General features: G+C 40.0%; 1 protein-coding gene across 2 annotated transcripts in view; it reads left to right on the top strand.

Annotated features, from left to right (window-relative positions):
* The window catches only part of ADAMTSL1 (ADAMTS like 1), a 527,411-nt gene that overhangs the window by 264,758 nt on the left and 239,734 nt on the right, over positions 1 to 22,919 (top strand). For both annotated transcript variants that reach the window (XM_073636588.1, XM_073636596.1), the window contains exons 8-9: positions 7,117 to 7,228; positions 13,843 to 13,981. In XM_073636588.1, the coding sequence (XP_073492689.1) occupies positions 7,117 to 7,228; positions 13,843 to 13,981 (251 nt within the window). The remainder of the gene's footprint in view (positions 1 to 7,116; positions 7,229 to 13,842; positions 13,982 to 22,919) is intronic.

Here is a 22,919-nt window from a genome sequence, read left to right as displayed (position 1 = left end):
GGCTTGTCCAACTGTGCGTTTGCATACCTCAAGCAACTCTGTATGTGGCATGTGTGCAGAAAAGGCTTCTTTCGCACCACTCTCCCATACAGCTTCTCCCTGTGCAAAGTGCGCTGAGTTTTTGAAGGATACACAGTGACACCATTTGCAGCAAGTTGATGTTGTAGGTCTTTGGAGGTGGTCCGTGGGCTATTTTTGACCGTCCTCACCATCCTTCGCCTTTGCCTCTCCAATATTTTATGTGGCCTGCCACTTCTGGCCTTAACAGGAACTGTGCCTGCGGTCTTCCATTTCCTCACTATGCTCCTCACAGTGAAAACTGACAGCTTATATCTCTGCGATAACTTTTTGTAGCCTTCCCCTAAACCATAATATAGAACAATCTTTGTTTTCAGGTCATTTGAGAGTTGTTTTGAGGCCCCCATGTTGCCACTCTTCAGAGGAGAGTCAAAGAGAACAACAATTTGCAATTGGCCACCTTAAGTACCTTTTCTCATGATTGGATGCACCTGTCTATGAAGTTCAAGGCTTAATGAGCTCACCAAACCAATTGTGTGTTCCAATTAATCAGTGCTAAGTAGTTACAGGTATTCAAATCAACAAAATGACAAGGGTGCCCAAATTTATGCACCTGTCTAATTTCGTTTTGATACATATTGCGCATTTTCTGTTAATCCAATAACCCTCATTTCACTACTGAAATATTACTGTGTCCTCCAGGTTTTTAATAGATCAAAATGAAATTGCTGATCCAAACACCCAAATATTTATAAAGGACAATTATGGAAATTGTCAGGGGTTCCTAAACTTTTGCATACAAATGTATATACATACATGCACACAAACATAATAGGGCCAAATTAGACAGGAGACAATTATTCAACCAGCATGTCCATGGAGTGTGAAAGGAAACTGGACTCTGGAGGAATCCCACACAAGCATAGAGAGAATATGCAAACTCTGTGCAGATAGTGTCTTGAGTGAGATTCCATGGCTGCAAGGTAGAAGTGCCAACTATTAAGCCACTGTTCAATAATGATGAATATAGACTTAGGGATTTTTCACACTTGACTAAATTACTGATACTCAGCGTTTGTATGGCGTTAGTATGGGCATCAGACAGGCTTCAATGAGCTTTAGAATGGGGCATTTTACAAGCGTTAAATGCTCCCTAAACTCCCTATGCGCGGTTTCATATTGTTTGATGAGCGTTAAAACTGCTCCACAATGGAAAGTGACTAATTTTAACGCACCGTAACCGCACCAATACCGCTCCAAAAACGCCTGCCAGAGCATTTGCGGAGCATTACCATAGACTTGAATGGGAGGCGTTGATAGGTTTCAAATGCCTCCTGACTTGACATCAATTTTGAAGCGATGCAACGCTAACGCTTAGTGTGAACAGAGCAATGTGCTGTCTATTATATCTTGTACATAGGCGTTTGAGAGGCATTTTTAAAGCCTGTCAAATGCCTCTCAACTGCCTGCTCTTAATGCCAGTGTTAACTAAGCCTTATACATCTGATCTTTGTTTATCTATGGCCAGCCCTAAAATATTGCCTGTATTGTATTCCAGTATGGTAAAATATACCCTTTAGAGGTTTTAAAGGTCAGTTACAGATCAGTTTTGTAATCCTTTTTTATGTTGTAATGACATCAGGGACAGCTGCCATCTAGCAGGTTAGAAGATCTCTGAAACATAGTAAACAGATTAAGGTTTTGCATGATGGGAATTTAATTGACCTAAAGTTTAATCTTGATGCTATTCAGTCATTTATATCTTAATACACAGGCCCCTTGCTCTATCACTGTGAATGTGAGAAGCAAGTCTTAAATTAGCTCAAAAGTGTGTTACATGCTTTGCCATTTAATAATAAGTGTGACAGATGACCTCCTAATGAATAGTCGATAAGCTATCATAAGTGTGTAATTTGGTTGGTCATTAAGATACTATTGCTTTCCATGGGTTTTTTTTTCTTCATTTTTCTTGTAATAAGAGGTCAGTGTTATATTTTCCAGATGTTATTCATACACATTCCATAGATGCTTGTGAATTTAAGGATATATATGTGCTTGCCCCTGCTTTTTTGAGAGCCTGCCAATCATTTATGAGCTAGACTTGAGCCCTAGGGAGCATAATCCATAAATGTTTGGACCACTAGATCCAGAATATCTGGGCTGTTATATTGATACAGCGAGTCGATGCATATGTTTTTGGCTGGACTTTAACTATAGTTATTTTAGATGTCAAACTGAGCCTGTGTAAGTACAGAGTTTCAGAAAGTAACAGTTCTCCTATTCCACGGGACCTGGAGACAAATATTTCTTGGTCAATACTATCTAGAAGCAGGAAATGGCTTACTGTGCTAGAAAAGGCAAAGTGGAAACCTTGCTTCTTTTTCTTGGAAAGGGAAGACGTACTTGTTAATAAGGTTACATAGCCTACTCTTATATTTATAAGTGGAAATACAAACACAATAAAACGTTGTGTGGATAAAAATAGCACTAAAATGGAAATGTTGAAAAAGAATAGCAGCTATACATTGACTTAACTGCATGAATCCTGGTATTATGTAAAATCACTATAGTAAGCAGCAGATTAATGAAGGCGTGTTACTGTAAGTTTTAGCAGAAGCTCTTTTACAATAGTCATTATTATTAGTATATTATTATTATTATTATTATACAGCATTTACATAGCGCCAACAGTCTGTGCAGCGCTATCCAATAAAAAGGGAGACAATACAGCAACAATACAATTCAAGACAAGAGGGTTAGGAGGATCCTGCTCCTGTGAGCTTACAATCTAATATGGAGGGGCTAGTGAAACAAAAGGTAGTAACTGTGAGGGATGAACTAATGAGGGAAGTAGAATATTTGATTGTTAGCTGAAGGCAGGATAGGCTTCCCTGAGGAGATGAGTTTTCAGAGATCGCCTAAAAGTGGACAGAGTAGGAGATAACCAGACAGATTGGGGTAGTGAGTTCCAGAGGATTTGAGAGGCTTTAGAGAAGTCCTGGAGAGAGCCATTGGAGGAGGAGACAAGGGAGCTAGAACAGGAGGTCTTGGGAGGAGCAGAGAGAACGGTTTGGGTGATATTTGGAGATAAGCTTGGTGATGTAGCTTGGGGCAGAGTTGTAAATAGCTTTGTATGTTATTGTTAGTGTTTTCAATTTTATTCATTGGGCAAGCCAGTGCAGGGATTATCAGTTTTTAATGAAAAACTTGTAATTATTGAAGTATAGCCCACTAGATTCCCATTTGTACTGATTTTATTTACATGATTTAATCTCAGTTCAATGGGGTTTTGTTTATTGCAAATAAGATTGAATGCTGTTTCATGTTTTGCATTTTAACTATACTGCTATTTTTTGGTACAACTCTGGCATGCCTTATCCTTCTCAAGTTTTCCAGTAAGTTAGAGATAGCGTGTGAGCTTCTTCTTTGTGTCCATAGGAACAGAGATGGAGGATATGACCTGAAAGTCGATAAAACTGCAAGACTGAGCCTAAATCCACCCCCCCCCCCACCTCAGCCAATGCCTGTATTTCCACCCTATTACCACATCGCTATCTCAGTCACTGGAATATTGCATTTATAGTCCATGCAGTTAGTGAATAAGCATGGCAGGGCCAGTATGTTTTCTTAAACCATTGCCCCAGACAGCTTAGAAGGAATCAATTTTTGTACAGAAATTTAAGCCAGTAAAAAGTAAAGAATTAACATAAGAAAAACATTCTCAGAAATTAAAATACTAGTTTAGTTGCATTGGATGGTATTTTCCACATCTGGAGTGTCCAACAGGTAGTCTATGTGACTTATTTTGTGCCCTGTGAGGCAAGGTTATGGAGCCATGTCCCTTTACTGTACATGACCAGGCTGTCAAAATGACAGCTTAGACCCGCAGATGAAGAAGGCGACTGGTGTAATTAGTGGAGATGTCCTGTTGGTGACAGCCTTCCACTCAGGATATAAAGCAGACAGTGTAATCTATAGGACTGAGCTGTTGGATTGACAGTGCAGTCCTGCTTAATGACTTTATCTTTAATTCATAAATTACTATTAGGTGTGGGAAAAAGTGGTTTATTGTTTAACACAGTTTTGGTCCCTTAAAAACCCCTAGTTAGTTCTATTCAGCTTTAGTTTAATTTTGTTTTAATTATCTCCTTCACCCCTTTCTTCCCTTAGCAATTTTTTTGCTGATTTTTTTTATCGTTTTGTGTAAACTATTTAAATTTGCGTTCACTTTTTGTAGTGCCAAATTGAAAACAGTGCTTTGTGCCAGAAACATAATTGTAGGGCTTTAAAAAGAAACAAATTGCAAAATAAAATTTATAGCTAACTCTTATTAGTTTTTGTTAACCCTGAAATTTGTAGTTAAAATTTTACTTTACCCTAATTTTTTTTTTATTAACTTCTGGAGCCCTTCCCTTAGCTTTTTCTTTAATTTGTATGTAAGCTTTTAAAAATTGTATTTGTACGTATTTGTGGTTCTAAATGGGGGCTTGGGAGAACACTTTTGGCAGACTTGCCTGCTGTGAAGAGTCGTAGAGCCCGCATATCTGGGATATAGTGAGGGGTTGATTTGAATGTGACCTTTGGCTCCTTTCTAAGGAGATCACTGGTCTAGATGGCTAAAAGTCAGCTTTAAAGCGGTATTTAACCCAAAACTAAAAATGTAGTATACTGCAGGTTACCAATCATTAGATGTGATGGCTGCAGTGCTTTTTTTTAGGCTTTTTCCCTCTGTTTTTACCTGGTGAAATGGCCAGTAACACACCTCCTGCATTAGAGTGTCTCCACTCTGGATGAATGAGAACAGGGGGCACATCTGGATAGAAGCATTGTCAGTCTGGGGGGAGTACTAGATGTAATAGCAGATTTAAATACACCAACAAAATGAAGCCAAACTCCAGCTAATACTTTATAAGCATAAAACTAGAAACAACCTATTAGTGGGAATTTGTAGGGCATCAATCACTTCAATGATATATATAAGAGTATTTTTATTTAAAAAAAGTTAAAAATATACCATATTCCATAGCACAATACAATAAAAGAAAAGATGCAGTTCACATGACAGATAACCATTGATTAATCAACAGATTGGTTTGATGAAGACAGTTATAGCCCAACAAGATATTTGGGGGGCACACTCTAAAAAATGCATTAAAGATGGTGCAGCCATAAGACCATACAGTAGAAGAAAATATTACAGCGCACACATGCAAAAAAGACATTTACCTCAAGCCAGGCTAGTTTAAAACACCTAAGCATTTCTAGAAAAACATTATCAAAAAATATGGGGATTTGGTCACACCATATTGCTATATGGTGCTAAGCCCACTTACTGCGACATGGTACCCCATAATCAGTTATCAGTTATCAGTTATAGCCCAACGCATTTTGAAATTTAATATATATTTTTCTTTTTCTTCAGGGGCAATTAAATGTCAAAAATAGTTATCCGTTAAGGTGAGAGGAATTGCAAATGGAACCGCATCAATACTTTAATGGAAAGGTTTATCCTTTGCTGCTGTGAGTCATGGGTGGAACAACCAAACGGGGGGGAGGACCCGTGAGAGCATTCGCTCCCCCAGCCACTGAGGGATACGTGATCCCCACCATGTGGTGCCTAATGTTAGTATATAGCCAGCTAGGTCAGCCCAATTTGAATTTTCTAATGGTGTAAATAGGCAAAGAAAAAGTCCTAATTAAAGGACAGCAGGCCCTGGGATTTTGTGGCAGGATTCACTGGAATAGAGGTATTACATTTACAAGCTTGTTGAAGTTAAGACCATTCAACCAAAAGGGTAACATTATAAAGCAAGGTCAGTCCAAATATCTCAAACAACACCAGTTGAAATTCCTGTAAAATCTAGACCTGCTTGTCAACAGTGGAGTAGCATTGGAAAATTCAAATTGGGCTGACCATGCTGGCTATATACTAACATTAGGCACCACGTGGTGGGGATCACGTATCCCTCAGTGGCTGGGGGAGCAGATGCTCTCACGGGTCCCCCCCCGTTCGGTTGTTCCACCCATGACTCACAGCAGCAAAGGATAAACCTTTCTGTTTAAGTATTGATGCGGTTCCATTTGCAATTCCTCTCACCTTAACGGATAAATATTTTTGACATTTAATTGTCCTTGAAGAAGGAAAAGCTAAAATATATTAAATTTCGAAATGCGTTGGGCTATAACTGTCTTCATCAAATCAATGTGTTGATTGATCAATGGTTATCTGTCAAGTGAACTGCATCTTTTCTTTTATTGTATTGTGCTATGGAATATATTTTTTACTTTTTTTTTTAAATAAAAATACTCTTTTATATATCATTGAAGTGATTGATGCTCTACAAAGTCCCATTGAGAGGTTGTCTCTAGTTTTGTGTACCCAATTAAGGATGTGGGCTTCTCACTTGTTACTTTATCGACAGACTTTTCAATTAATACTTTTTAAGCAGGTAGAGCAAACAGTTTGTTTCCTTATAGGGAAAAAAAAAGTTTTATATAAATAAATAAAAGCTGACCATTTTAAGCACCCCTGTCAGTGGTAAATAGTTTTCTCATCCCCAGAAACTTGGGAAATCTGCATAAAAGCTTGTTGTTTTGAAAAACATCAGATTTACTGGCCAGATCACCAGGTGAAAATTGAAGAAAGCCAGCCTAAAAAAGAAAATGAATGCAGCCATCCCATCTAACAATTGATGAGCTGCAATATCATAAATGTTTGTTTTTGTGTTTAATATCACTTTAAATTACCATTTTCTAGGTTTTGGATATAATAAATCACTAAGCAGATTATATCTCCTGGAGACTCCCTCTCATTGCTGTATGTTTTATTCATTTTTCATTATGGAAAATGCAGAATGTTGATTGAGACCCATCAAGTTGCACTGCAAAACAGACAGAAAGGGGGGGAGGGGATCATTCACATAATGTAATTATCAGTTTTTAATAAAATGGTCTTTAACTGTTTTTACAGTGTGCAATAATTTACTTCTTGAACATAAACAGGTTAAAATCTTTGATTGTGAACAGAGTTCTAATAATGGGAAGCAATAAGGTGATGATAATGTACAATCATTAACAATTAATTATTTTATTTTCCAGGTGCGTTACACTGGTGCTGCAGATAGTGTTGTACAGTTTATTTTCTATCAACCCATAATACATCGCTGGAGAGAAACTGATTTTTTTCCTTGTTCAGCTTCATGTGGAGGAGGTAAAAGAGACCTTGAAACCATATACTCAGTAGTCCCTTTATTTGACACTATTATTATTACTAGTATTTTTAGTACCCATGAGGAGTTTTACATGCTTACCAATAATACTCAGATACACAATAGTATGCACACTTTGATCAGTTTGTATGAAAGCGGAGTTACACCCGTTTCTGTGTTTATTAAAAGTCAGCAGCTACAAAAAGTGTAGCTGCTGACTTTTAATAAACACACACTCACCTGTCCCATGGTCCAGTGATGCGGAAGACCGAAGCCTCGCTTCTCTCCCTTTCCCTCCGTGGTGCCGGCTCAAGACATGCTGCACGTCCTGAATGGCTGTGCAATCTTCTGGGACCTTTGAGGTGTCCCAGAAGATTGCAGGGAGGGAGGGGCCGCCTGGGTGGAAGTGGGAGATGGGTACCTGTCAAAACTAGGTACCCGCCCCCCCCCCCAAAAAAAAAAATTGACATGTCAAATATGGCATGTCAGGGGTCAGGATTGCTTAAAGCAGAAGTTCCACTTTTGTGTGGAACTCTGCTTTAAGAAGTCTAATGTGTACCATGGAAACATTCCCTACAGCATTACAAATCTCTATTTGCCAGAACTTGGACCCATGGATTTATGCTTTATGTACCAAACCTTTGCCCTAATATTTGCAAGTCACACCTTCATCAGACAATGGAACCTATTTCGAAATATCCTACACTTAGCTTATATGAGAATAGCATTTTGCTGTTTTAGCCATACCTCTTCAAGGTTTGTTATGTTGTATATTAACAGATGGTCTTCTGTACACCACTGTTGTATAGGTCGCCTATTTGGACAGTTTACTTTCTGGTAGCTGATAGTCTGACCATTGTCTTCAGACCTTTCTCAGTAATTAAAGTGTAAGTAAAGGCACATTTTGGATAGAGTAAGGGAGGGGTATAACCCCTGTCAGTGTTTTTTATTTTTTGCCATCTATGTCCCATTGGGGAGATTTCCCTTCACTTTCTGTCCGACAGCCAAAGCAGGAAGTAAAAATGAAATCCCTCCATAGTGAGGGAATCCCAATGTGTCACCAGAGGTAGTGCCCCCATTGGAAGATTTGCCCTCTGTTAGTATTCTGATATCAACCCAAAATTTTAGATTCTCTTTTACTTTCGCTTTCGATGATGAAGGTAAACAGAACAAATAGAGAGAGTGAGTCACCCTAAAGGGGGCACAGACAGTAAAAAAAAATCTAACAGATGTTCCTTTTCCTCTCCACTCTGTCTAAAACTAAAAAAAAAGGAAACGTTTTGCCTTTAGTTACATTTTAACAAGATGTTTTTTCTATAATAGCTTTATAGTATAGTAACTTTCTATAGTATAGCCTATACAAATCCCCTAAACTGTGCAGTTTCTGTAATGCTGCAAATACCATATTTGCCACCAACAATAATTAATTTATAATAGCTTAGACCATGCATATTCCAGATTATAATATTTGGATGAACAACATTTGAACCACTAGACATTCTTTACATATTTTATGTATTGAGTTGCAGCCACATGATTTGTTGTATACTTTAATGATCAGGTATATCTAATAAAGTAACCATTGAGTGCATGTGTTTTAGCAACTTTACTCTTGATACCAAAGTTTATTAGAATTCTGCCATAGGTAAACACTTGCAGCACTGGGAACCTGGGAGACCACCAATGCTTTTATATGAGTTTCATAATGATACCACTAATGATTATTTGCAAATGTGCTATTTTTGCATTATAGTCACTTCCAGCACTTCTAATATGTATTAATGTATACGTTCTTATGTGCATTAGCATAATTTAATTACCTTGCATGTTGAGCATGTTATATATAAAGATCTGTTACATATTCACATATGCTGTATGAATAAATTGTTAAATAAGTGAATTCTTGACACTTTATAAAACAATTCTAAAACAAAATGTCAGGTTTGGTAAGCTGGTTTTACTCTTTAATTAGGGTTTCAGTGCTTACCATAGATCCTTCTCCCCATGAATGTGTGGTTTTCCTCCCAGTGCTCAAATTTCCTCCCACAGGCCAAGAATGCATAGGTTGGCTGGCTTGCACCCAAAACTGACCATACTTTGTGTTTCTGTATATCTTTAGAGCTGTAGAGGGGACATTTGATTGTTAGCTCTTTAGTGACACAGACCGAAGTAGATGAATAATATTTACCCTGCAGAATAGGCCAGCAACATAAAAATTACTGTAACAGATAAATCATGGAGCAGAATTGTAGAATTATGAAATTAGATACATAGTAGAAAGTGAGAGCACTTTTATGGACACCTGAGTGGACTCTCTTATTTAAACTAAATGCTGACTGACTGGGAGATTAGATGTAATTAAGCTGCTGTTAATGATGTGACAAAATTGACTACTTACACGAGTAGGCAGGGACCACCTGCCAGTCTGGATTTTATTTACTAGCATAATGCCAAAGGCAGCAACCTATAGTAACTAATCTATTTTTAAAAGTTCCTGTAGAAGAATTATTGAAATTCGAAACTCCATGGCTATCATTTACTTGTGGCTGCCCTTTGCCCTATGTAATTGGGTAAAAACATTTAATGGATACTAATGTGACCATTTTAAAGGACACATATACTAAGACAGACTGGCATTGCTAACCTCCCTTTTTAAAAATGCTCATCTAGTGGTCTTGGTAGTTTGACTGACCCTGAGCAAGTACGCAGATCGGGAGTGACTAAAATGCAGCAATTTTGCTAAGTTTTACTAGAGCTGGGGAGAATTAAAAATTTTCACAGCTTTTTATTATGTCTATCACAAAAACAATGTTTTACCATGTGGCTTTAAAGAGGAAGTAAACCTTGGTTGGTTTTACTACTTCTTTATTTCCCTGCAAAGGTAAAGCATAGTGGGCTACTATGCATTGCATAGTAGCCCATTATGTGTCGCTTACCTGAAACCGAAGCCCGCAATGTTGTCCCCACTAGCAGGGAGCGTCCGTCTTTGCCCCTCTTCCTTCCGGGGCCGCGAACTCTGGCTCTGTGACTGGCCGGAGTCGCGTGACGTCACTCCTGTACATGCCAGTCACGGCATGACCCCTATTAGAAAGGGCACGATGTGACATCGGCGCTCGGGTCTTTCGTAAATCTCTCCTAAACCGTGGAAGTTTAGGAGATATTTCAAGCACCTACAGGTAAGACTTAATATAGGCTTACCTATAGGTAAAAGTGGTTGTACAGGGTGTACAACCACTTTAAGGTGTCATAATAACAAGTGACGAACGTATAACATAGGTAAAAAGGCTTTTATTACTATTCATTATAGCTCCTTTCTCCCTAAGGACCCAAAGAGCTTTATGTGCTGTTGAGGTAGATGGTAAAGCAGCCATCTTGGACGTGCTCAGTAGATTATGATTCTAGAGCCAATTTTAGACAGGAGCTAATTAACCTACCTGGAATGTTGGAAGAAACACAGTCAAGCACGTGCATACTCCAAGAGCCAGGGAACTCGGTGCTGCGAGGCAGCAGTTATAACCATTAGGTCACTGTGCTGCCCATTTGTCAAGCAAATTAAATATTTACTCTTAATCATCCACTGATCAGCACACTTAAAGTATTTCTACCGTCCTAAACAATTTAGTTCTTATCAGCTGTAGATGATTCTTACATCTAGATGGGGATAATAATCATTGCATTTCTCAGATCACAAATCTGCTTCATCAGGAAATATGGGAGACGTGTCCACAATATAACAACAAAATGATTACATCTAGAACTTACATCTATAAAGCAATCAACCAACCATGCATTTTATTAATGTCTGCGTCCAGGTTGGGGAGATCTCCCTCCTCACTTCCTGTGCAGGGGACATGGGGAAACATCTGTGTCAACAGGCAGGAAGTTAAAATATCCCTAGTGTGGACACAGATAGCAAAACAACCCCCACAGATCTGTATAACCCTTTTCCTCTCTACTAACAAAAAGGTGTTATTATTGCTGCCGTCTCTATTGGAGAACTTTCCTCTCAATTCCTGTGCCAGTGCAAGGAGTAAAACAAAAGCAAAGTTAGTGAATAGCTCCAGTGGGGAAACATTAGTAAGCTAAAAGAGGTTGGAACACTTTCTCAATACATGTGGAATGTTTTTCTAATTTTGGATAGAGTGGGGGAAGGTTTTGAACTTAGGGAGATTTCCCCTCACTTCCCCCTGTCCTGGTTACAATGCTTTACCAAACAGGAAGTAAAATTAAAATCTGCAACATTTATTATTATTATTATACAGGATTTATGTAGCGCCAACAGTTTGCGCAGTGCTTTACAACATGAGAGCAGACAGTAAAGTTACAATACAATTCAATACAGGAGGAATCAGAGGGCCCTGCTCATTAGAGCTTACATTCTAGGAATGCAGATATAAATGAAAATCTGACAGGAATTCGAACCTTCCCCTACTCTACTAAGAAAACCTTTTAATTTCTTTTTGTGGAGTTTTGGTTTAGCAGAAGAAAATATTTTGCTTGGAGTTTTAACCTGCTGCATGCTTGTTCCAGGTAAGTATTGAAGCCAGGGACAGCCAGACAATAAGCATTTCAGAAGGAGATCAGCAAAAGCAGCATATTTATATCTCAGTACATCTTTGATTTAATAGAGTAAACATTTTAGGAACTTAAAGCTGAACTCCAACAAGATATAAAAGACACAAATTATGCATCTAGCTATTCATTAATAGACCATTAAATATATTTTATTAAAGGCAGCTATTGTTAGTACCTGAATTTGACCTACAACCAGCCTCTTGTAGGGAGGAAGGGACAGGAAAGAATGTGCTGACATGAAGCCTGCAGATAGGGGGAGAGAGCAGAGTTTGCCTCATCTGTTTGCTACTGCTCATTCACTATCCCGTCAGCAAGCTGAGGGTGAAGGAAAGAAATTACTGAATTTCTTCTACAGTCTATAACAGAGAAAGTGGTGCTATCCACCTAGCTGTGATGCATTGCCAGACATCCCAACCTGCAAAAACTAATTTCAGGGAGGTAGCAAACCCATTTCATGGAGGTGACGCCACGTGGCGTTTCACGCAACCCCCCTCACCCCCACCATCAGAGCCTGAAGAGTTCTCCTTTACATCAGGGCAGCGGAAACAGCAAATGGGCTCAGCCAGCCTGCCAACAGATATTGGGGAGGGTCAGTGTGATCTGGATGCATACAGAGAAATGGGGAAATCACCTGAAATTTGTACTTTCCCTTTGATCAGTGTCCCCCTTCCCCCAGACAAGGTCACCTGGGGAGAATAATTGACCAGTCAGGATTTCTCACCAAATTATATCACCTGCCTCCCAGGTACCAGCACTCCTCTATAGCTCCCATGCTCCCACCATGTGTGTACACCACTCAGGGGCTGCCTGCACAGTCACCAGGCTTTGTGTGGAAGCACGTAGAGCCAGCCAGGAACACAGTGCTGCCAGAGAACACATTGCAGTGTATAACAGTAATGAGCACCATCCTCACACTCACCAGCTCTCTCTCACTCACTCCTGGACTCACTCCTCCCTCTGTTTAATCTGACACAAGCTCCCTCTACACAGCTGCTGCTCACCTCCCATTGGCTGTCCCGGCTTCCTAACTCTCTCTGACCTGGACTGGTGGAGGGCCGGGAGCTCAGTGATTGGGGGAGCTGGAGGGTTACGAAAGGAGGGCGGAGTAACAGTCTGGGACACATAGGAAGTCCTGTGCTGCACCTACTTTGGCACAATCGATCCCCATAGCGATGCCACTACCTCTCCTGGCTGGGAGGAGGGGGCGGCTCGGGCTGCTGTGGCTGACATCCGGGAGATCGTGCCGCACTCGCGGGTGTCCATGAGCCCGCCGTCAAATGCGGGAGACTCCCGCGAGTTGCGGGAGACTTGAGAAGTCTGCATTGCAAATTCAAATCTCAGAACTGCCTGGCCAGAGGTACAAACCCTTTGGTAGGCAAAACCATGCCCTTGAATGTAACCATGTTTGTATTTAACTGTTTGCCTAGATTTCAGCCTTAAAAGAGCAGTATGGGGTTCCAAAAATAAATAATTACACTCACCTAGTGGGATGCAGCATCGGTCCGATGCTGCATTTGTCCTCCGCTGCTTCTAAGACTGAGAACTGAGCGATCAAAGGCTGCTGATGGCTTGGTTCTCAGACTTCAGTGAGCAGAGAGCTGGTGACTGTCAATAACTGGAGCACTGGGCTGTGGAGGGGGCGGAAGCGAATGGCTCAGTCTCCCAGCGGATCACTGAGAGACTGACCCAGCTGCCTGTCCAGAGCCTGGACCTGCTGAGTGACATCAGCCAACAGCAGGCTTTAGCCCGCTGTCAGCTGAAAACGGTTTACAGGAGTGCAGAATGAACTGAACTCCTGTGATCCATAAGAGAAGTAGGGCCAAACATTCAAAAAAAATCTTCTATTTACCACACCAGTAAATAACATATAAAGGAAAATAACATTTATTTTTATTTATTTTTTGTGATTTTTAGTTGCCTTATCCATATCACTTCTGTATGCATGAGCTGTCATCCACACCTAATGTAAAATTATTATTATTGCTTTAGGGGGTATTTAATTGTAACATCTACCCTTCTAAATAACATATTGTTATTGCAGGTTATCAGTTAACATCAGCAGAATGTTATGATTTGAGGAGTGGCCGTGTAGTGGCAGATCAGTACTGCCATTACTATCCGGAGAATGTCAAACCCAAACCCAGGCTCCAGGAGTGCAACATGGACCCATGCTTAGCCAGGTTTGTGTGCTCATAGCAATCCCTTTTTAATTAAAGTCCATTTCTGGCCAATTTTTTTTTTTGTTTGAAAGAGAAGGAATTTCAACTTCTGTTGGTTTTCATTATTTTCAATGGGGACACAAAGAGGTCCTATGTGTGCTACCTGGTCCCACTGACCCTAATCTCCTCATTTCTTGTCTTGATGCCACAGGAGTAACACACAAAGGGAGGGATCTCCCCAGAAGAGTCAGACAAAAATCCTGATAGAGGTTCTAAACCCTCTCCGCTATGCTCTTAACTAAAAGAAAAATCTTTAAGAAGTTGGACTTAAATAATATGCCATATTCCTTTTCCTGTCTCTATAGTGTTTTTAAACTATGAAAAAAATTGATTTTGATGTGCCCCTTCCACCTGTACCAAAACACTTCTCTAGATCAGAATATAGTGGGGAAGGGTTTTAACTTCTATTTGGTTTTAATTGTATTCTGGGGTCATTTCTTTTACTTGCTGGCCCATCTGTGCATAATTTCAACACCATATTAAAATGTTTATAATCATATTTGAGTTATGCTGTTTTACTAATATAATTGTATAGTTCTGGTCTATATAGGTCTTGTATCTTCATCAGGATATTTCCAAGAATCAGGAAATTTGTCCTCTATCTCTTTTATAGTGTTTGGGTTTGGGCTTCACTGTTGCTTTCAAATCCAATCCCCTCTCCTCCCTACTACCTGGTTTGGATAATGCAGTAAATCGATGCAAAGAACAGGGATGGTGTGTAAAATACAGATAGTAGCCAAAGAGTATTACATTTACTGTAGTTAAGTCAGATAAAATATGATTTGTGATAGTTGGTATCGTTTACTGCAGGATAGTTCATTGCTCATATCATGATTGCTTTTTTAAAAACTCACCGAATATATTAGAAAGCAAAGAACATACCCTAAAAGGCAGACATTCTCAACCTTTTCACCCCACAAGAATAATATTCGTGTCTCGGTTAATCCCTGCTAAGGGTAGTCTATCAGGGTTCATTTGAAAAATTGGAGATCAGTGGGAAGAATGCCCCCCCCTACAGTGGTGGTTGTAATGTCACCCTTACAGTCATCGGGACTTACAGGCCCTGGAACTATAAAGGCACCTTCAGATGGGAAGTTAATTAGCCACAGCTTAAGGAAGTAGGCACTGGTCCTTACTGGCTGCCCCATCCCTGCAATAACCTGGGAAAGAGCCACTGTTGTCTGCAGAAGATATGAAGAATCTTCTAAATTCGGTTGTGGTCTTTGTAGTTCTAAACATAGTGGTAGGTAGGTTTAGCACACTAATATGGGACAGCATAGTGTGCTTTTTTTGTAAAGTTGAACTGACACTTTAACTCAAACAGTAGAAAACCACTGCTTTATGGTAATTTTGTGCACCTCAATCAATTGTTTGCTGTTTGTATCATATTTCCACAAGCTATTAGAAGATACTACCGCAAAGAATAAATCATGCAGAGATTGATGCTATTTTACCACTCAGGGGATTTGTTCTTTTCTTTTTTCTAAAGTACTTGAAAGCCTTCTTTTATTTTTATTTTTTGTCTTTTTGCAAACAATTACTTCGTAGCTCATGTTGAAACAAGCTGTATAGGCTGTCCACCCATCATTGCAAGTTTCCTCACCTCTAGACAAACCAGACTGTCTTGATAATGAATGATGCTCTCAGGTTGAGTGGGGCTAACCTTTTGTTTTTTCACTATAGAGTACTAGAAGCATTCATACAGACTGGTATTTGGACAAGCTATTAACCCTTAAAAATTTTCAGAAGCAAACAGAATTAGAACAATCAGTGCTTGTAGCCTGCAGAAGCATCTCATTAGCATGTTTTTCTTCTGTCCAGTCGGGGCCCATATATATGCATTTGTACTTTGATGAGATTGGCTTTTGCTGTGTGATATATTTTGGATTTTTATGCGTACAGTATACATTTTTTACTCCTTGATGATAGAAATAATAATATATTTATGAGAGTCTTTGAAGATTTCTTTTTTTGTCATTATGTTACCTCTGTCTTCACCCTCCACCGAAAACCTTGATTAGAGAGATTTATTGGGATGGTCAGTAACAAGTTCCTTGTTTATTCATGCAAGTAAAACAGCTTTGGCTGAGTAATTTGTAGAACATATATTATGAACATATGTTTGTCTGTTCCTTGAAATTCAATAATGAAGTTTACTTGAAATATGTACAGTGGCTTTTCTTTTTCTCCCTAAAGTGATCAGGGTAGAATGACATCTTTTTCGTGAGTGAGCAATTAGAGGCCATGTATGTTTATACTTGAATGTTCTTACCCTAAGTTGTATTAAGTGTAGAAAATACACTGGTCCTGATGTAGGAACAGCATACCTATTAGGTAAAATAGGCATACAAAGCCAACAATTTTATGGTTTTATCAACAGAAGCCACATGCATACATCTTATTCAAGACATAGTGTGTTCATAAATTAAAACCAAACAAACCCAGCAAAGATTTGTGGGTACACATGGACTTTTTATAATATTGTTCATATAAGCGTCACAAAAAACTGAGGAAAAAGTAGAGAATGTCAGCGGAAGAGGGGAACTGTGATTTTTATTTAAGAGCTTTTTACTGTGTAGTTAAAAGATAAAGGGGAATTTCCTATGCCGATTGTTCTCAGCCACTAGGCTGTGGCCCACTGCCAGGGCATAGCTCTTTTCTTGGGCCTTCACCAGTTGCAGATCCCCTATCCTATTACAGTGCCTCCCATAGTGCCCCAAGCCTTCCATAATTGCCTGCAGTGTCCCTAAACCCCTTACAGTACCCCCAGGCTCCCTGAGAGCCCTCAACCCCCACAACACAGTGCCCCCCGCCTGCTGCAGAGTCTCCTGCCCTAAATAATGTTTCCAACCTCCAACAGTATCCAACAGTGCCCAGTCCCTGCAGTGATCTCCAGTCTACCACAGTGCACCTACACTGCTCCTGGAGAGACCTCAACCTACTCCAGAAGCCTCACTCTTACAGAGCCATTCTGCATTTCAATACATATTTTCGATTCCCATACTTTTATTGTTTGAGAATAAACTGTTTTTACTCTTGGTCATGGAAGGTTTTGGAGCCACAATAATTATAAGAACCATTGTTCTCTGCTGTTTATCAAAAGATAGTGAGCTGTTGAGTGTTATAACCCCTGTAAAGTTTGTCTGTGTCTACCTTCTAAGTAGATTCACCCTATCTATTTGTGGAGACGAGAAGTGTCAATGAGACAGAAAGTGAGGTAAAAACCCTAAACTTTTGAGTTGTCACCATAACAAGAGGTGAGGGGAAACTTCCCATTAGGGTCTCCTAATCTCATGACAAGGCTAAGTTTTACTAGAGGCAGCCTTTGCCACCCCTCTGAAAAGCAATCCACAGTGGCGATATATTACCTCCTCACCTGCCTGTTTGAACCCTGTAAATTCCACACCACTGCAGTTGCAGGGAGGTTGCCCCCTGACCCCATTCACTGCTGAACGCAAAAGGGGAGGAGGGGGGGAGTAGTACAACCCCCTTTTTTTTTCACCTAACCCAACATTTGCAATTATAAGCAAGCCCTAAGAAGGGTATTTCTCTATTATTGCAGAGATTATCTCTCACTTCCTTTTGTGCCTCTTGGATAGAAAGTAAAGGAAAATCTCCTCAATCGGACAAAGGCAGCAAAAAAATAAACTGAAACAGGTTTTAACCCTTCCCTACTCTATCCAAACAAGAACATTGGTTTGGCTATACAAACACTTCAGGAACAGAAATGCTTTGATCCATTTTTGTGTGCATTCATAACCCATATATAATACAGCATGACTGTTCACCAGTCCCCTACATGTTGCAGCAGTCTGTGCCTCAGCCACGGTTATGTTTATAGTACCTGCACATTATCCAGACTTATCGCCCTGTACAATCTCTTCTGTTGTCAGTCATTTTTACCTCACTTCAGGTCAGAAATGACTTTACCAAATGCCAGAGCACACAGATGGTTTCCTGGTTTGGAAAGGGCCTTGCTCTATCTATGGTGATAAGCCAGCAAGGAGTCCCTAGAGAACAGTTGTTGTATCACTGTTTTATTCAGATCAAACTAAGTGCAAGGCTCTGAAGTTTTTCTTCTAGCCTGTACGCAGTAAAATGATGCCTGTGCTGTGGATTTTATCAGGCTCTGTTCTTCAAGTGATGAATAAATCTATAATATCAGGACAAGCATTTCAGAATTTTCTCAGTAAATCACATAGGTCGTTTCAGTTCATCCCAAAGTTGGCAGATTTCACAGGATGTTACCAGCCGTTTTTCTTCTTAACTTGTCACCACCTCTTGCTCATGCAATTCATTTAATTAGCTCTACAGTACAATGAGTACTGTGCTACAGTTTTCTGCTATCGCAGGCGGCCCCTTCTAGGAGATTACATTCATATACTAATTAAGGGGCTCAAACAGCGATGTGACTCATTTACTTCTGTTTATTCCCAAATACAATTTTATTTATAGAAAGTTGATATTTTAACCTTTTGCTAATAGAAATAGCGGTAGTAGTCATAATATTAAAGATTAGCCAACCAACTAATACCACTAATTTGTCAGCAGATACGCTAATTTAACATTCCGCAAGCGGTTTCTCCAATCCTTTGATTCACTTTATTTGCAGGATATCAAAAATCAGCAACAGAGTTTTTTAATTCCCTTGATCCCCAGGAACTGGGCATATCAGCACGTGCATATTCAGGCAAAGCAAACCTCATTTCTTCAGTGAAACATTGGATTTGCTGGATTTGATTAAAGATCCATGTACTTATATCTGATAGTCATTATAGTTGCAAAAGAAAGCTTAGCAATCATTTTTAGTGATCTGCGGAGGATCTTATTTCAGAAGGTATTTAAGAGGTGTGAGGAGGCATTATGTCTCCTCCTCACTGTCTGCTTAACCTCTAAAAACCTTCACCACTGCGTCCCAACCATGTGCATTGCACTCTGTTGCGGCACGGCCCCATTCACTTTAATGGGTCACATTAGGGTGGCAGTACAGCCAGTGGGATGCAACAATGGATTTAATTCTTGCCTCAGACATAAAGCAAAGCATCACAGCCACAGCATATGTACACCCAGAGCTTAAAGTGGTTGTAAACCCCAGACATGAAATATGAACAAAGCAAATTTCTTTTCTAGTGTTTACTTTTCTCAGTTAAGAGCACTAAGTTTAATTTCTGTCTGCTTCTTCCTTTCTCTGCTATCAGCACGAATCACCTGGGACAAGTTAAGCCAGCCATAGCTGAAGCAAATTACTTTCCTGCTACCTTGAGCTACAGGAAGGAAAATTTCTCAATTCCCCCATCAATGAAGGGGGAATCCCACAGAGCTATTGTGTACTCCCGGCGGGGGGGGGGGGCTGGCTGGAAGAACACACAGGGATTATTGCTAGCAGCTATAGTCGCTGGCAGTAATCGGCAGAAAAATCCAACAGGCTGGTTGTACCCAAGTCGATCAGTCAATCAACTTGGGTACAATCAGCCTGCCCATACATGGTTCATACATGTCCAGTCCATGCTGAACCATCTGAGATGATTCCAATCGTCTTTGGTCTGCTTTAAGCCTAGTACACACTAGTAGTCTTTTTTTGTTCAACCCAGCAGGGCTGAAAAAAAAACTGACAGCTCAGGAGGAGCCGCTGTACTAACTATCCGATGTTAGTACAGCAATATCTCCTTCTGTTCTATTGTGTTCAGGAGTGGCCCCCCTGCCAGAACACTCTGGTCAGCACTCTCAGCCATTGGCTGTGAGCGCTGATCGGGAGTCGATCGGCAGACCATTTTCCAACTGCAGCACACACAGGCTGAATGTCAGCTGGTTTCTATTGAACCGGCCCATGCTGCCCTACATTCGGCCTGTGTGTACTAGGCTTAAAGTGATTGTAAAGTCTTGTTTTTTTTCTATAAAAATAACAAACGTGCTATACTTTCCTGCTCTGTGTAGTGGTTTTGCACAGAGCAGCCCCGATTCTCCTCTTTTTGGGTCCCTCTTTGACTTTCCTGGCCCCTACCTCCTGTCGAGTGCCCCCACAGCAAGCAGTTGGCTATGGGGGCAAATGAGCTGAGCTGCAGCTCCATGGTCCATTCAGACACAGAGCCCCGGTTCGGGCCTGCCTCCTCTCTCTCCTGATTGGCTAACTGACTTTGATTGACAGCAGCAGGGGCCAGTGGCGCCACTGCTGTGTCTCAGCTAATCAGGAGGGAAAGTCATGGCCGGCCAAGGCACTCATGGACATCGCTGGATAGAGATGGGGCTCAGGTAAGTATTAGGGCGTGCTGGGGTGGCTGCTGCACACAGAAGGCTTTTTATCTTAATGCATAGAATGTATTAAGATAAAAAACCTTCTGTTTTTACAACCCGCTTTAAGTCTGGTTGAAAAGACACAAGTCCATCTAGTTCAACCGACACAGCAAAAAAAAACACACACACACACCCATATGCAGAAAACCTTTATATACCCAATCCTATAACCACAGTTTATCCAGAGCAAGGCAAAAAAAAAACAATAAAGCATGATCCAATTTGCTCCAGTGGGGGAAAAAAATTCCTTCTTGATTCACCAGGAGGCAATTGGATATTCCCTGGATCAACTACCCCTGGTCACGCTATAATACAAAGTGCCTGAGCAAGGTTTTTTTTAGCAGAATCACCAGGTAATATTTTACTGAAAATTGCAGGTAAAAATACTTTTTTAAGAAATATATATTTTTTAAAGAATACATTTACCTTTCATAACATGTTACACCCATATTAACATGTTATAAAAAGGACCGGCCCCTGTTCCCCCACCCCCTTCCCCGATCCCCGCTCTGACAGCTAGCAGGGAATCTTTTCCCCCTGCTAGCTGTCAACATTTTTAAAACACACTCCACTCATTCACTCATTCTGTGAATAGAAAACCACAAGTCTCCACAGCCTTAGCGGCTGTCGGCTTGTAGTTCACAATGAACTACCACAGCGATGTTAGTACGAGGTACGAGCAAGTAGAAACACTGACAGATCTGCAGGAGATCTGCATAGCATCAGTGATCTGCTGATCACTGGTGCAATGCTTTACAAGCACCTAAAACAAAAAAATAATAAATGCACATTTTTTTACCTGCAAAAAAATGTGCATGTATTTTTTTTGTAAAAAAAGGTGAACTTATCCTTTAAATGACATTTATCTGTTTAAAGAGTATATGAGATTTTAGTGATTGGGTTTTTTATATACTTTAAGCATTTAACTGCAATGATTTCAGACAAGCAACAGAAAAGTTGTCAAAACAACATAGAACATATAGTGTATGTGATGAAGCAACAGTAGTTGCACCTGCAGCTAGATACATGGGCTCCAGGGAACAAGGCCTTGAATGCGACTCTGTACTACTAGAACTAGTACTGTTCATCAAATCATCCCTCAAATGACCTGCTATGGGCTTTTCCACTATTCACATCATTATTTCTTCTTGCTCCCCCGTATTAAATAAGCCTGTTAATGTTAAACAAATGTTGAACCATCTCGGTTGACATGACTGCTCAGTACTTGATTGATAGTCAGAGGAACTGCTAATAGCAATATAATGCAGATGCTTCTTCAAGAATACTTATCCAGTTTAGCGTATTTTATTTTAATATACCTAGCACTAATTCATTTCTAAAGTGGGCATGGCAAGCAGCACAAATTACATAGCTTAGTTTAGGATAGAGGCTAACTAAAACCAATTGAACAATAATATTACATTTTGGGATCACAGACATGTCATTTTAGACTTATAGGCTGCTAAGGAAGTGTCTGGCATTCAGGTAGTATTGACCCCACTCAAGGCACACATGTGCTGCATCTTCTACATCTCTTGGCTCCCCCAAGGCTTGCCCCCTAAGCAGCTGCACCCAACTGTGATTAAGCTCCTCAGAGGAAAATTACTTTTATTTTATTAAAGCAGACCTTCATGGGGCTCAGCAACCAGAGTAGCTTTCACCAGCCTATAGATATCCTTAGCAATACTAATTTTTAACAAATGCCAGCATTCCCTGATTGCCAGTTATGCCTCAATGATAAACCTTCATTCAGTGGTCTTTGTACAGTATATTACTAAAGAACAACAGCTCACTCTATTATTGGATCAGTGCATTTGAATGATATTGGCCATTAATTTATCTTAGTAATAATGCTCTGAGTATTTATAGAAGTAGAAAGAGATAAGGATAATGGTAGTGTAAGGTCCTGTTCACACTAGTGCGTTTTCTCCTGCATCTGCTGACATGCTGCAATGCACAACAATGGAAATCACTTTATGGTGCTTATTCACACCAATGTAACATGGTGCAGTGCAATTTGTGAAAAGGTGCAGGTGCTTCTTTTGGGGCAGCAAAGTGTGTTTTTGTCTCCATAGACTTCAATGGGAACACATGAAAAGTATGAGAAAAATGCATGTACATGCCTTTTTTGTCAGGGTTTTTATCTGTCAACCTGCCTCCTCTTCCTACACAAAAAATGCATGAGGAGGTAAAGCCCATCAAAAAGCATGTAAAAAGTTTCATTAAAATGTGCTGGAAAAACACCAGATAATGCAGCAACACTAGTGTGAGCCTAGGCTAAACAATCAGTGAATCACTAAATCTTTCATTCTTCAATGCAGACAATGTTTAAAGATGACTCTAACCTCTGAACAATGAATGAGTATCGAAGACCTTTCGTGATTATCAGAGTCCTTTTACAGGTTCTAGGGGACTTGATATCTTTTGGTTCAATAAACTTCAATGGAGAAGCTACAGAAAAGCATGCAAAAAAGCAAGCGTGCGTTTTTACGGTGTTTTACCGCGATTTGCAATTTTTTAATCTGCCCTACAATAAATTTGCCCAAAAAAATCCTTTAAAAAAATGCATATTGTGGAAAAATTGCGGTAAAACCGCTGTAAAACACCT

This window comes from Aquarana catesbeiana, linkage group LG01 (genome assembly GCF_042186555.1).
Source record: "Aquarana catesbeiana isolate 2022-GZ linkage group LG01, ASM4218655v1, whole genome shotgun sequence".
NCBI lineage: Eukaryota > Metazoa > Chordata > Amphibia > Anura > Ranidae > Aquarana > Aquarana catesbeiana.
The sequence above is the reverse complement of the archived record's forward strand: the minus strand, read 5'-3'. Positions and strand labels throughout refer to the sequence as shown.